Source organism: Leptosomus discolor, chromosome 19 (genome assembly GCF_034619465.1).
Source record: "Leptosomus discolor isolate bLepDis1 chromosome 19, bLepDis1.hap2, whole genome shotgun sequence".
Taxonomy (NCBI): Eukaryota; Metazoa; Chordata; class Aves; order Leptosomiformes; family Leptosomidae; genus Leptosomus; species Leptosomus discolor.
The window spans coordinates 4163218-4179708 of record NC_141409.1 but is presented as its reverse complement, the minus strand read 5'-3'; the positions used below and the strand labels follow the sequence as shown (position 1 = coordinate 4179708).

General features: G+C 48.2%; 1 protein-coding gene across 1 annotated transcript in view; it reads right to left on the bottom strand.

The window, feature by feature from the left end:
- Nucleotides 1–16491, bottom strand: part of CACNA1B (calcium voltage-gated channel subunit alpha1 B) — a 301213-nt gene that overhangs the window by 153215 nt on the left and 131507 nt on the right. Inside the window, exon 7 of the mRNA XM_086475891.1 lies at nt 8332–8435. Within this exon, the coding sequence (XP_086332017.1) occupies nt 8332–8435 (104 nt within the window). The remainder of the gene's footprint in view (nt 1–8331; nt 8436–16491) is intronic.

Sequence of the window (16491 nt, the reverse complement as noted above, 5' to 3'; positions counted from 1 at the left end):
CTGAAGCACAACAGCAAAGCTCAGGATCTGAGCAGGGACAGCGGACACCATCTTCCCTCGATTCCTGAAGCATTTTGCTTCAGCAGGGTGCACTGTCACTAGGGAACCGCCCTCAACAGCAGAACCAGTGACCCTCTGAACTCTCTTAGAGATTAAAGGGCCCACCTCAGCCCACAACACTGCTCCGAGAGCCTGGAAGGGGCTGCCAGGGAGACAGCAGCAGGACAACAGCAGGACAACAGCAATCCTGCAGGGACAATGCCCTGCAGGCCAGCCACCTCAAAGGCACCAACCTTTGGTGCTTCTCACAAAAGCTCCTCTAGGAGAGGAGGACAGGCAGCCACAGCAGGAGCTGTTATTCACAGCAGCACACAGGAGGCAAGGAGAAGGGACAGGGAGAGGAGAGAGCACATCATTCCTTTCAGTGCACTAACCTGGGTGGATGCTGGCAAGTTAGAAACATAGGTGGAGGGTAGAATCAAATTTGGCTTAGGAAAGAAAAATATTCAATAAATCCAGGAGTAAATAGACAAAATCCCAAGAGGACTTGGATCAGCTGTGTCCATAACCAGCACCTTGCACCCAGAAGGGCTGTAAACAAAATGAGAGGAGATCAGCAAGGACATCAGTTTCTTTTCCACAGCATCAGACATCTTTACCACAGGAAGCCCCAGGAAGGCTGCAGCACGAGCCAAGGTATGGTTATTCTCATTCACAGACAAAGTTCTCAAGTGCAGAGAAACCTGCAGGCAAAAGTAAAAATAATTTGATGCCTCTGAATTACTGGTTTGAAAACGTGACTAGAAATGCATGTGGAGTACTGTTAAATCACTGGTTTTAAATACCTCTAAAAATCATGCCCAAGTCACCACTGAACATAGGCAAGGTATATTGATTAGAAAGTCCATCTTTCTAATAAATAAAAAGCATGGAAATGCACCTTGTTTGGACACGAAGAAAATCTGAGGGAAGTGAAAGAAAGCACATCCCAGGGGCACAGAGAGATCACACGGGGAAGTGCTGGAATTAGATGAAACCAAAAAAACAACAGTAAGAATTTCTTTACACTGGTGACATTTGGTACCTCTAAGATACTGTTTTCCTGTCCATAAAGGTGGTTTGCTGAGAAGTCAGAGCTTTGAACCTCGCTATTAAACAAGGAAAGCCCAGAGGAGGACTGAGATTTCTTAGTGCTGAACATGACAAAGCTCTGTGGCTCATCATCCACCCCAGGTTGTCCCATCACCTCAATGATATTCCAAAGACACACAGTGTGATACATTTCTTTCTCACCTGGAGCTCAAGATCACACTGAGCATTATCTGATGAGGTATGTCCATCTCTCCCAGATTGAACCCAAACATACAGACCAAGCTGGCTGAGCAGCTTAACCCATCCCAATATCCACTGCCTAGGACTAAGGACTGGCTCAATCAATCCTGCAGAGGCAGAGCTGCTTCTGCTTCCTCCTCATTGCTCTAAAGGGGCGTAAAATAGAGCTCTCCTCAACCAGCTGATAAAAGATGAAAGTATCACTGAGAGATTGATCTCTCAGCACCAAGCCAGGCTTCACAGTCACTTTTGTCACTGAACATAGCAGGAAGATGCTTCAAATGCAAGCCAGATATGGGATACATCTTATATTTCTAGAAAGACAAGAGGAACAGCACAGAGGTGAAGCCTTCAATGCATCCTCCTCCTTTTTGTCTTTATGTTCAGCTTGTGCCAATTTCACTTTGATTCCACCTAATCTGGTTTGAAATGCTACAAGTGCCACAGCTGGGCAAACCTGGCTCAAAGGAGGCAACAACAAAGCGAGAAAAGGGAATTAAAAAGCACCATTTATCTCATAGTATCAGCCTACCGTAATTGCTGGATGAACCTCTGTCTCTGTTCACCAAGTCTCCACCCCAGAGTCAAAGCAGAGGCCCCAGGAAATTCAAATTTAGGTCTCCTATGTATCATTTCTATATTACAGGATTTATTTTCCATTGTGGCTTAAGAGAAGGGCAAATAAAGGTAGTCCATCTCTCCTGTACTAACCAAAAACACAAAAAGAGCAAAGGATCCACATTTGATAGGACATTTAGCTTGGTGAGACAAGGCTCACATGAAAGTCATTGCTCCCTGACCCCTTCTGCAAGAAACACATGTGCTTCTCCCACATTTCTTGTTTGCAATGATGGCTTTGTTAAAAATGGTGATGAGCATGGAACAACAGGAAAGAAAATATATTTTTTTGCCTTGTCCTTCCCCTCCTTTTTAAGCACAGCCTGGGGAAAGACTAAAAGCAATGAGAAAGCAAGCAGAATCTCCTATCTTTTCATAATGCAGCTCTTCTGCTGCAAATAATTAACACCAGCCAAAGTCAGATCACAGCAGGTAACAGTGAACTTGGAACAAATTTGCAGGGAAAATGAATGATTGTCTCTGTAATGAGGGAGAAGGAGGACAGAAGAACGCTTTGCCATTATGACAAATTAATCAGTCTGATTCTTCTCCAGCCTCTGCATGTCTTGCAGGCTGAAGTTTTATGATTTCAATCTGGCAAAAATCCTCAGGATGGGAAAACATGTCACGAAACTCAGCAGAGCAAGTCACTGAGACAGCCGGTTCAATGAGGTCTGCAGGGGGCTGTGCTTCCTCCCCGGGAGCTGCTCTAACAGCACAAAAGCCTCAGTGACCCAAGGCACCACAGTCAGAAACAGAAACAGATATCCCCTAGGGAGACTGGAGCACACAACAGGGAGAGTGTTTAATGGGACCCTGCCCAGAGAGCATCACCCCACGCTGCAGACTGCTCAAAACAGGGTGCAGCAGCGAAGAACTGAAGCGCCGCTTACCCTGACCCTTGTTTGCCTGCAAAGTGCCAGCACGGTCTGTAGCTGTACCCCTCGCCAGGCTCCTGCTGTCACAAGGATGCTGCATCCATTCAAGATGTCTCCCCACAGCCCTTACACCAGGTGGTCTCCTATGAGAGGCAGGTGCTGCACATCTCAGGACCAAGCAGGTCTGGACCATGTCGTGGTAACACTCAATCAGGGAAGACGCCAACTGGCCACTGCAGTGCCTCTCTGCGCTCGGTTACTGCGGCCAGAGGAGTAAACCTCAGGAAAGATCATTACTCTTTACTGGCTGGTCTGGAAATACCTCAGGCTTCACCATAAATATTTGAGGACGTGACAAGCAACATTTTTCACACTCAAGAGACACAGACTCTCAGTATTCAAATGCATCATTCACAGTGCACTGCCCTCTCTGGCCAGCGCTCCTGCTGTCTCGCCACCCTCCCCACTCCCCACCGCTGTGTGAAACGGTGCCAAAAAGCACTTAGCCTTGAAATAAGTTAAATCATCTTCCTCACAGCATCCCATGATAACGTTTATCCTCTTTGCATTGTGTAATCCAAAGCATCAAAACAGTCACAAATGTATTGTACAGAATGATCCAGCTCATTACCAGGCAAAATTAATACCCAACTCAACATCCAAGCAGTAGAAAACTCCATAATCTCATCAGCCCACGTAAGAAAGATACTAGCTGGGCTGAGAGGAGGCTGAGGGCTGGGAGGGGAACAGCAGTAGGATGAGAAAAACAGCATTGGAAATCACTGCTAAGGGAGGGAACACCAGGAAGCTAAGGTGTATAGGGAGAGGGGTGCCCATCCCTTGGGGGCAACAGCTGCCAGAGCAGGATGGCAGAGGGCTGCTAGCAAGAAAACAGTACAAAGTCAGAAAAAGAGCGAGCATTGGTCAGGACTTCTCAATTCAATAGTGGATATTTTTTCCCTCCTCACTGTAAACTGCAGAACCATGTGCAGAGTTCAATAAAAAATTTATCAGGATCATCATAGGGCATTTTCTGGTCAGAACTGAAGCCAAATCCCATGACACCTCAAGCAGCAAACAACCCTGTGTTTAGGGAAACCTGAAAGGCACCTGGGGTCAACCCTTCTTAGCATGACTTGGAGCCAGAACATGGTGCCACCAGAGGCAGCCAATCTCTCATTCTATGGAAAGGTTGTGTTCCCTGTGATGGATGCCTTTATTGCTACCCAAGTCACAAAGAGTTTACAAATAATCTAGTACGTTAAGAATAACCACCCACCACAATCAATGCAAAAAGATGTTTCAAGAGAAATATATTATGGATACAAATGCCTAAACATTTTCCCTATTGCTGTTGCTCCACTCTGCACTGGAAACCTTGCAAAATGCTATCCCAGTTTCCGGGAACCAAGGTGCCCCAGTTTTCTGGAACAAGGTTAGCACAGCTAGAATGGCTTCTCATGGTTAAAACAGAGAAATAAAGTCAAGGGCAGCTCTCTAGTATGAACAAAACCTGGTTCATCCTTTGGGTGGATGGATGACTCAGCAGAACTTCCACCAGGTGTCCAATCTCCTTTTTTTCCTTTCCCCTTTCTTTGTGCCTGTGACTGGGGAGGTACCAGGCGAGGGCAGTCACTGCAACATGCTTTCCAGGACATGGATGGGCAAAATTCAGCCTGCATCTGCCCTCCTTCATCAAGTGGCCAGACCTCTAGGGTTCACATGCAGAAGCAAATGAATCTACCGAATGTCTTAAACCTACCAATGGGGAAAGAAATCTCTTCTCTCACTTCTGCTCTCCTGACCCTATACAGTCCTGATCTTCCCTCGCATCAGCTATGGCACTCAATAAAAGCTCCTCCAGAAGAAAATAATCTGTGGTTTTCTGCTCTATTGGTTTCCGCAGGGCTGCTGAGTTTTATCAGCTCACAGAGGCATCAAGCACCAGAGAGGGAAAACAGAAAGCAGGGGGAATACATAGTGAGGAGCAGAAAGGAAAATCCCCAACAAGGGACACAAACCCGCATTACCACTGCTCCGTGGCCAACAGTTCCTGCTGGAGAGCCCTGTACCTTCTGTGAACAAGCAAAGGTAGTTCCCAGATTTTAGGAGCTGTTTCGATTGCGGTTCACTTGTGTACTGTGACCACTGCAGTACTCCAGGAAAACTCTAAATCCTACCGTATTCACAGCTAGAGAACAGCACCCTCTGTCTTTGCTTTTGATGCGCCACCTTGGCAAGGGCGAGCTGCTACCAACTTCCCCAGTCAGAGACCCACCTTTGGCACTGTGAGCAGGTACAGCACAGCATCCTCTGCAACATGTATCTCTTGCAAAGACATAGGAGAGCCCAACATCCCTATTGCACCATCAGAAATAAGATGTTTGCAATAACTCCACACCCCATGTCCTAGGATCATTGGGGAAATCTGGGTATTTGGTGGCACAAGCAGAGCCGAGCTCTGCTGGGGGCCTGGCCCCCAGCGCTTGCATTAGGGTGGAGAAAGGAACAGAAGGCAGAGTGTGCCATCGGGGGAGGGTATTTAAACATCAACAGATTACAAGAGCACCGGCAGTGCTTTGATCAGCACACGTGATGAGGACACACTGTACAGCAGGCAGAGTCTTGTTTAATCTGAATTAGAGAGTCAACATACTTATAATTACATCTTTAGCCAGGTACTCAGAGGTTTTTGTCATATCAGCTGTTGCACAAGATCGTGGGTTATTTTTATATCAAGTTTTCACCAACACTCACAGATTTCCACAGCTCCCTGTCACTTCCCTGCCTTTGCTTTTATTATAATTCCAGAGGAATCAGCAGAGGGGAAAGGTTGTTTGCTCTTTATTTTAAAACAAGTATCACCTCTTCTGTAGCATTTGCAATGCAAACGCTTCAGCATTTTGCTCCTAACCGGGTCAATCCATCTACACTGCTCAAACAGATAAACCCAGGGGCTAAGCCCACTCATATTAGGTATCTGCCCAGTGCTGACATGGGTTCACAAATAACTACAGAAAGGCAGAAAATTCCATTAAAAAGTATGGCAAAACTCTGTATAATCTCGTGTCAGTAGGAAGCTCAATAATTTGTTGTCATTTCAGATTATTTACATAGCCATAATCTGGGATAGCGCCTGCATACCTACTTCAGAAATTTGTAGCTTCCTTATTGCCCACTGAGGACCACAAATATGTCAGAGGAAATAGCTCAAAACTAACAGCAATGAAAAATAGTCAGGAAAAGTTTTTTCTGTGGCTTTCCAAGGTACAGACAGTGGCACGCTGAAGCTTAACTCCCTGATGCTGATGATGTATATGAGGTGCATAGGTCATGAAAATCATCAGTAGGTGAGTGATTGCCAAGCTAACCCTCTTCATGGACTATTTGTAGAACCCAACCCTAAATCAGCTTTGGTTTATTGAAACAGGAATGTGGAATATTGCCAAGAGTCTCCGCTGCAGGAGCTGCCAGCTGACACTGTCACTGGGACATGGATGCCATAATGTCCCTGAGTGAAACTGTACCCTATGGAAGTCAACAGGCATATGCCAATGACCCTTTCTCCATGCAGAAGTCCAAGCAAAGAATAACCTTCAGCAGAAATTTCTTTTTTTTCTACAGTGCTGTCAGGGGCTTTAGGCTAGAGAATACAATGACAACAGTCTCTGCCTTCAAAAGGTCTTTCCATCTTTCTGGTGCTTTCTCATCACCAGTCCGTCCAGACATACCCACTTTCCTTCACTGCTCAATAGCTGCAAGCCCACCAGCAGCCTGCTGAGCAGTGTGGTCAGCACTTGTGCTATGACGTTTATTCTCTTCAGTCTCTCCCCAGGAATTATTCAGACAAGGATGTCAAACCACTATGCAAAACAGAATTTAAAAGCTTCCCTCTGTAAAGAAGATATTATAATCGTTACCCCTAACAAAGGCAAACACGATACACAGAACTGCATTTTTAATGAAAGATACACATTTATATAATATTCATATTTTGCTCCAAGCAACAAGAGGCTTTCAGGAGAGCCAGACAGAGGTCTCCATCTTTTGGTCACCAAGCACATCTGAAGCCAGCTCAAAGGAAAGAAGCCTGCAGGCTTTTGAGTTTTGTTTCAAGTATCATTTCAGCCAACATTGGCTGACCCCACTGTGTAACGAGGAAGATGAACTACCTAATGAACCACACTCAGCCCTGGCTCTGGTGCTCGCTTTAAATCATACTTCAGACAAGCATGGTCACGAAGCTCTCCTTTACAAAGCCTCTGATACAACAGGATGTCTGACAAATGGCTTTGATTAGTTATTGATCATGACCATGATTCTTGAAGGAACAGCAAAGTGCACGACGTAGCCTTCCCCATGACCTTCTCTTGTAGCAGCATTTCTCCCAGTCCTCAAACAAAAGTGCCCTGCTGCCCCCCTGCTCCCACCCCCAGCACATGATTTGAGGACGAGGATCCTTAACAAAATCATAACGTTGAGCATGAATCTGTTCTTTGGAAAATATTTTTCTTTCTCTAGTAACTTAAAGAGCAAAGATGCAACATTAAAAGGCTTTTACCACTCAGCAGCATTAACTCTTTTCTCTCTTCCCATGCTGCCAAGAGCCAGAAATAAATCTAGATCTTTATAGCTCTATATGATCTAGATCACCTGGCTTGGTTAAGACAAAACTGTGCAAAAGGAGATGCCAGAGTCTAAAAACTTGCCAACTATTAAAGGTGAGTCAGGTTGTTAATTCCAGACCAAATTTCCACAGATACTGGGGACATTCCAGCTAGGCTTCAAACTTGACAGCTTGATCTCCACAATGGCCCAAACCCAAAGCTCATGTGCAAAAATATCCAATCCTTGGCTGACCCCTGGGGTTTGAGCGTCAAGAGACCAGTGTGTCCCCAAAATCCAGACATTGGCTTAAAAAGCTAGAGATTAAAAAAAAAACCAACCCAAAAACCAAACCACCCACCTAAAAACCACACCACCACCAACACCACCCCCCCAAAAAAAATACCAAAACAAAACCCTGAGATGTTTTAATTGCCTTTTGTTTGAGCTTCCCCTTTCTCCATGCTGCACAGTTACACCACGTGCATTGTGAACACCTTGATGTCCAGCTCCAGCACGGAAGTATTTCTACTGGGCTCAGTGGATTCCCGATGGGCTTCCAAGATGACACAGGAGCGGAGCAAGTGTTGGCTGCCCAGGCCCAAGTCAGGATAATTACAGGGAACATGGGGCTCACTTAACTTTTGTGTCTGGATTCAGAATCATCTCAATTAATGATTTTTCACCCGCCTATCCCCCATCCTATGCCTCTATAGTCTTATAGAAATATCCCACTGCAAGGAAAGGACAGGGTAGGAAAGGTGTGAAGGGGAACAATGTACTGTGCGATGTACCACTCCATCTTCTCTTGTTCAGTTACATCCTCCCACAGTGCCAAAACCAACACGTCTTCCCTTTTCGTATCCAGGCGGAGACAAACCAGTCATTAGTGTCTTACCCTGATAAGACGCCCAGCACCAAGTTGAGCATGAAGAAAGAGCCAATGATGATGAGAGGGATGAAGTAAAGCCAGTTCCAGGTATTCCCTGCAGCATCATTTGTCTGAAAACAAAGAAAAAGGGAGAGAGAAAAACAAATATTAATTTGCCTCAGAAACAAAATACAATATAGAAACTGCAAGGCAGAGGGCTGAGGAGATTCCCCTCAGATCTCCATAGGGCTGTCCAGCCCTGATGTACTGGTTAGTTCTGTTGTGTCCACCAGTTGAAATGCCAGCGAAAGAACTGATGAACCAACCTGATTGTCTCACCGTCCACAATCAGCTTCAGCGCAAAGATTCATTTAATTCCACAGCTGCGGGCTGACCCTGCTGCAGGGCCAAAACAGCTTGGAAGTGACCTACCTCTGGGCAGGCTTTCTACCCCAGCCTCCTCCCTCCCCACCTCAACTCTGACTTCCCATATGCTGAGCATCAGTGTGGTATTTACATCTGAATTGAGACACACAACAGCGGGAGGGAACCACAGCCTTCCGTTAATCTGTGCTGCAATTCAGGCAGAGCGTGGCACCCTGCCCAGAATCTCTGCATACACACAGAGCAGGAGAAGACAAGAAGTCTGCAAGAAAACGAGGCATCTTCAGAGTGACTGCAATTCCACATCTGCTTACTCAGCACTTTGGGCTTCTGTCATCAAAACCCTTCTGAGGCTCACTGAGTAAGCAGCAGTCTAGATTGAGGGGAGGGAAGAGTGGTTTGGTTTACGACAAAGTTTCTGCATTCATCAACCACAAGGGAGCTCTTTAAGGAACTGCTGAAAAGTAAAATGCCACATGGCCATTGACTGAAGCCAAGTGCTGAGAAAAATGCGAATTTTTCTCTTGTGAGTGAAGAATGCAGCAATTTGAGAATCTGATGTCAGGTGTAAGGAAGGGGGAAAAGGAAGCAAAAAGAAAAGACAAGACCTAAAGACATTCTCCTCCTCCCTCCTGCAGAGGGTAAAGACTAACATGAACACAGACCTCATCTACCTGTCCAACCACAGAGGCAGGCAGAGACCACAGAGAAGCACTCTCAAACACTAACTTGCAAAAAAAATGCATTAATTCTAACCGATATTGGTGCCTTCACTTATTATCTGTGGTGGTTTTTTGTCACTGTTCCCAATCATATTTGCAAGTGTAATTTTACTTGCAGAAGGATTCACAGAAAGAAGTGCTTTAAATGTGCTATACTTCAGCCATGCATGTGCTTGATGCCACCTCGAGATGTCTCTGCATAAGTAAAAGTTACCCAATAAACAAGCAAAACCAACGGGTGATGTGGGTGACCGATGCCATAGCATTTCTTACAGGTGATAACATTTATAGCACTGATGCAAGTAAATACCTTCAGAGATATTTTTAATATGGTGCATATCTGCACCAATTCTTGCTCAAGGAACATGCTCTGGACCAAACTCATGACAAGCATTTCTCCAAATAGCAAACATCTTCAGAAATATCAATGTCAGTTGATCAGTGACTCACCCAAGAGGAACAGGGACTAACCAATCTCGCCACAAACCACCCCTGCTAATGGCAAAACCAGCACATGACAGACAAGTGAATCTGAAGGGAAAACAGGCTGGGAAAATGAGAGCAGAAAGACAGGGAAAACTCTGGGCAGCCCCATCTCTCGTTATGGTTTTTTAACACCTTTTGCAATACCTGTCATCCCACCCCAGCAGCACCACTGCTTTGTTCACTGTTTCGGCTTTCCATTCCTCTCTTTCTGCTTTTAGCTATTTTCCTTTCCCTGTTCTCCTGCACCACATCTCTACAGATGGGTTCGGAGGAAACAAGGACACCCGTCCACATGCTCCTTGCCCAGCGTGTGGGGAAAGTGCCTCCTGGTACAGCCCCAGCCTGCTCTCCTGGGACTACCAGAGCAAAACCCATGTTTTTATATTTAGAGGCTGTTCTTCAATTCTCAGTTTGTTGACTGAGGCGGCAGCCCTCACGTCTCCGGTTGGAGCAGGCACACCCCATTCAGCAAGGCTGGGGACTGCTGTCAGCCAGGCAAGGGGGGCTGGAGAGCCAACCCACAAGGAAGAGCTGGAGGAAGGGAACAGATGGGAGAAGGGAAACCACATAAACATGCAAAGAGAGTGCAGCAGGTTCATTGCTGCCAAATGATCGTTTATCATTTATTTATTCATTTGAAGCCCAAACTTGGCGACAGATCCACAATTCCATGCCACGATCAAAGCCCTTAAAAACGAAATGTGCTGAAATACAACTAATTAACCACCCTCCTCTGAGCATTTGCTAGACTACCTTATGCTCGGGGCAGGGCAGGGACTCGCTCTGTTTGCTCTGCCTCGCACACAGGGATCCAGGACAAACTAGAGGGCAAAACACCAGGCAAGAGTCAACAGAAAACCTCTCCCGAGAAAGCAGAGCCTTCACAGACGTGCAGCATCTTTCCCAGAGCTCCCAAGTGTGCTTGAACCCAATCACGGTTTATGGCACTGGCTCTGCCATGGTGAGATGCTTTAATGAATCAAACCTGCTTGCTGCCAGGAAAATCCAACTCCTCCCCTCCAGGAAAATCCCCAGAGTCCCGCAGGCACCTCTAGCTGTGCTGAGCAGAGGCAGCAGCCCTCTGCCTGCAGAGCCACTGGGGCTTGGGCCATGGCCCAGCTCCAGGCTCGCTCATTAAGCAGATGAGCCAAGAGGTCAAATCAATTTTCATGTTCCAGCTAAAACACTTCACTGGTGTAACGCGTGGCTAGCTGTCAGTGCTACTTGATCCTAACCACAGGTCTAAACCGACAGGGAAGAAGGAGACAAAATGCTTATTACGATGTGCCAGAATTACATCGAAATACAGCAAGGGCTTACAGGAGGGCTGCCTGACTGCTCAGGAGCTGAGGAACCCACTGGTTAGAAACACCCACAGGGCTCTTCACAGGCCCCCCTGAACAGTGCCCACATCGAGCTGAAGCCTTGCTCTAGGAGTGCCCCGGGCACCAGCATCGAACACCTCATGTCCCTTAAACTCGACAGCACAAGACTCCCACAGGCAAGGTGCTGTGCAGTGGGAAACTGAGGCACGGGAAGTCTAAGGGATACTTTTGGGGTCACAGTAGAGACCCAGAGATCTGTACCTCAGACACCTAAAGACCATATGAACTGTCCAGCCCCTGGAGTGCTCTTTCCAACACTCCAGCTGCCACAGCTCCCTCTGCCTAACCTCTGCTCAGCTCCAAGCTGCTTCCACCCCCTGACCTGGCACTTGTATCAAGATGCAAGCACCACCATGCCTATTCACAGCTGGTGCCTCCTTTTCCTTTCATGATTTGGGGGGGGGGTGTTGGGGGGGGGTGTTGGGTTGAGGGTTTTTTTTTGCTAGCGGTCTAACCTAAATCCCCAACAGTATCCCTCTAGCTTCTTCCATGTGATTCTGTTTCATCATCCACCCTGGAGCCTGATGCCACTGCTCAGCAGGAGCGCCCAGGTCACAGCTGGATGCCAAAGGACAACCTTTATATGTTGACTTTCTGCACAGTTGGCTTTAAGCACCTAGGGGCTCTCTCCTCCCTTTCATGCAGCACCAAGCACCTCGCCAGCATCCTCAAGCAGTGACAGCACGGCCACCTCTTTACAGAGACAGGTGCCTGAACGCTGTCATCTGTAACAAATGCAGAAGCTAAAAGGCTTCTGTCACGCAGGGAGATTAATGCTCTGAGCTCCCAATAAAGCCAAAGAGAACAGAGTGTACTCCAGCAAGGCACAAAGTACTTCTCACAACCAAGCCTTTTCTGACTTGTCCAACACGAGAGAAAGGCCAGTATTAATACTCAACTTTTGTCTCTCAGACACAGAGAGCTGTCAGGCTACTGCTTCATTATGCTAACAAGATGGCAGCTGTGTCTAATTATTAATTCATTTAAAGATATGTTTCGAGACCATTGATTTGAAAGCAGCGTACTGCTGCTTATTATGTGCTGCAGAGACCAGAAATGCTTTCCTACTACCTTTCATCTTCCTTTCTGCAGCTCTGGCCATGGCCCATGTTCCCAGGGCATGCGGGGAGGCAGAGCCCTTGTGCCTGACTGCCCTGAGACGAGTTTCTCATGTTGCTGGAGCTTCTTGCTGCTGCAACACCAGAGGCAGCTCTGCTGCAGCCAGCCCCAACCCATCATGACGAAACGGTCAGCAAAGCCCTGCCTGCTCAGACATCCTTCTCCCAGCCCGTCCCGGCAGGCTCTCTGGGGACCCTGCCTACTTTCAGCTTGGTGCTCCCTGTGGCTGGGGCAGCACCAGGGGAGCCTCACAGCCTGCCAGCCTCACAGCCAAATCCCACACACTGCTGACTTCAAACGGGGCTGATCAAAGGGAGCAGGAGCTGGTTTGGTAGGGGAAGGAGCATGTAAATACTCTGCAGCACTTCCTTGCCAGCAAGGCTTCCACCACCAGTGGGGAGCTACTGGGAAAACTATGACAGCCCCTGCGGAAAAAAGACCCAGTAGCCCCAAGGAAGGGAAGCCAGCGTGGTTTCTACCAGGGTTGCTTGACCACAGTTTGCATCAGTGATGAGATCCTGGTTCTGGAATCCCAAAATAACCAACACACAATTAAGTGAAATTTGGTTTACACACAGCCTTGCGAACAGGCGAATGTCTGCCTCTGTTCAACGTGTGGCAAATCTTAGGTTTCAGGAGCTTTACAGACTGCAAATTCAAACACAGAATAATCCTTAAAATCCTGCCCCCCTCTTTTCTCTAAGCAGACAGTACAGCTGCCCACAACCTCCCACTCTCCTCCGGCTTCTGCAACACAACCTAAATCTGTACTTCATGCGGCAAGAGGGATAGTGGATTCCCACGTACCTAGGCGTGTGTGTCACCAGCAAGCAGCCAGCAAATTGGCATATTAAGGCAATGCCCCAAGGGTCAATCTGAGACCTGATGGATCTACAATCCAAAGCTGACAGCTCCTCCTAGCTGGTGCAAACAGACCTGCCACCGCTCTGCACTGCCCACAACCCCATTCAGCACGTGCCAAGCACCAAGTAAGCCAGGCAGTGGTAGCACATGTTTAAATAACTTATTCAAATAACCTATTAAACACTGCTGAACCTGATTAAATCCTCTTGGGCAACACAAAAGCTGCAGAACAACAAAGACCTTTGCCATAGGAAAATGCTGGGTGGCACACGGCAGGGACTGGATACCCTGATTGGAGACTGCTGTGCTGCAATGAACCTAAGCAAAAAAATCCCACATTTCAGCTCCTGCTTTCCAGGTTGCTGATCAAAACACCATCATTTATTTGCCCTTCTCCCAAAATCATCGCTGTCTCCACTCGCAGTTCCTTTATTCCTGTATTGGGAGGAAGAGAGATCAGGGATGTCCACACACAAGGTTACACCAGGTCAGCTCTATCACCACAGACCCACAGTGAACACGCTGACTTTATGGCCTATAATTAATATAAATTATGCAGACATCCTGATGACTTTGACTTGCACTCAGGAAGCCGCTGCACAGGGCAGGGTGTCAGTGCAGGACAACTGCTGGGCAGTGCCCATAAAGGGGGGACTAACCCTCCACAGCAGACGCCCTTCTGCATCCGCACCTCCGTGGGTGCAGTTACCATGATGCAAATTCACTCCTGCTCACAGCTGGAGCTATAGAAACACACTCCAAGCTTCATAGCTCAGGGTCAAATTCCCTTCTGCTACGGGTGGCAGGCACCTCTCAAAGAGTGTAGCTGTACAGCAGCCTTCACCAGAGCTCCTCTGCCAGCACCTAAAGGCAGCCAAAATACACTTATAGGTGTTCTTCTGTGACTCTGGAGCTTTAAATGAGACCATAAGGGCAGCATCTACAGAAGTGTAAAGGCACAGACCATCGTGTACATGCATCAACCTGAGTAACAAAATCCCAGAGCAAGGTCTAGCCTGGTCCTGCCAGCAGATCTCCAGATAGGGTCGCCTGGCTGTGCAAAGACGCCGCTTTGGGCTCTTCAAGCTGTTAGAAACCCATTTAGACTTTTTTACCCATAGAGCAACAAAACAACTCTCTCTACCTCTGAACAAGGAGCCATTCTGCTGCTTACAGGAGTTTCTTCTTTCAGCCACTTCTGACAGGAGCAGCAATCCTGAGGCGATTGCCCTGGCTCTCCAAGGAAGAAATTCTGCCACCGCTTTGCTCAGCACATTGTCCACTGTGGTGGGTTGGTGTCCGGCGGGGTTTGGTAACAGGGGAGGGGGCTACAGAGCCTTCGAGAAGCTCCCCCGGCTCCAATTTCGGACCCGCCTCTGGCCAAGGCCAGGCCAGTGGCGCCTCTGCGAATAACTCGGTTTAAAAGTGAAAGAACCTGTTGAGGAGTTGTTTGTTCGTGGCTCTTTGTCGGTGAGCGGAGGAGAGGAGGGGACGGGAGAGACCCAGCCCTGCGGACACCCGGGTCAGTGAGGGGGCAGAGGGCGGCTGTGCCGGAGCAAAGGCTCCCCTGCGGCCCGCGGTACGAGGGCGGCCGAGCCCCCGCAGCCCCTGGAGCCCAGCGGCGGCCCAGCCGTGGCCCTGCAGCCCGCGGAGGGCCCCGGGCCGGAGCAGGGGCCGGGCCCGGAGCAGGCCGTGGCTCCGAGGCAGCCCGCGCTGGAGCCGCCCGTCGGTGGGAGGGCGGCAGCCCCGGGAGGGCCCCGCGCTGGGGCGGCTCTGGGGAGCTGCGGCCCCGCGGGAAGGACTCGCGTTGGGGCGGTGGGCGGGGGAATGTCTGCCGGGAGAGGGACCCCGCGGTGGGGCAGGGGAGGGCTGCGAGGGCCCCTCTGCCTGCGGGGGAAGGAGCAGGGAGAGCCCTTGTGCCGGCCGGGCTGGGACCCCCATTCCCTGCCCCTGCGCTGCTGGGGGGAAGAGGGAGCAGAGCTGAGCCCGGGAAGGCGGGAGGGGTGGGGGGAAGGTGGGTGGTTGTTCAGAGCTGGTTGTATCTCTCGTTGTCCTTGATGGTGGCGGTTGTCCATTAAATTGCTGCTGTTGTCCCCGGGTTGAGTCTGCCTGTTGCCCGTGCCCATCGCTGGTGAGTGAGCCCCCCCTGGGCTGGGTCTCGCCCCTCGGGCCTTTCGGTTGTGTTTTCTCCTCCTCATCCCTCAGGGGACGGGGTAGGGGTGAGCAGCGGCTGCGGGGGCTTTGCTGCTGGCCAGGTGGGCTCAGACCATGACATCCATCAATGTGAAAACTGAACGATTAACAGGCTAACACATAATCCCTTGGAAATGTTTCCAGAGTGGAGTTCAATAAAGAAGGAATCTGATTTGACAGACACAGCCAAAGCTGAAACACCACAGACTATTACCTCTGTACTATGTTTTTAATCAAAATGTATAGTACACCTAGAGTTTACTCACTTTAATCTAATCAATGGTAGAGCCTGACTTATTTGGGGCAATTAAAGTGTAATCTTCCCTTAGATAAGTGCTTTTGCATTGAGGTAAACTCTCAGCTGTCTTTGAGAGATGAACTCTGTTTACTCTTCATCTCTTTTTTCACAATTTACTCCTCACTACTGTTAATTAGTGACACTATTTATGGTTGATTTATTTCTATCTGTTCCTATTCTTAAGATTAGGTGAACACAGGAATTACTAAGAATAAAACCAACAATATTAGAAGCATGTACAATGAGCACATGGAGCCCTGCCTCACCCAGCACGTTTTCTCTAAGCACTGAGTAAGTGTGTCTCATCAGAGACAGACAGACCTTGCAAAAGAAGGTTTTAAGGGCAGAAAACCCAAATTTTCTGAGAAAAGCCATTCAGAGTTCAACCCCCTCTATTCACAAAATAGTCACAGACTCAAATGACATTTAAACCGGTCACTTCCCCAAGTGTCGATCTTCACTTCAAAGTGCAAAGTGCTTTCACAGAGGGAGAATGAGGTATACAGGCTCCATAAGTTCAAGTCCAAATCTAACTCACATGTGAAGTCCCTGAACGCATAGCTCTGGTCAAGCACAAGCTTTGCCTATTCTAATTAAGAAATATTCATTATTATTTGCACTGTATTTGTAAGCAAAATCCCTGGTGGAAAGTCTGGACCCCATTCTGCTGGAAACCTTAGAGAAAATAGCTCTGCCCCAAAATTCAACCTGGTGGAGTGAAGGCCAATATATTTGT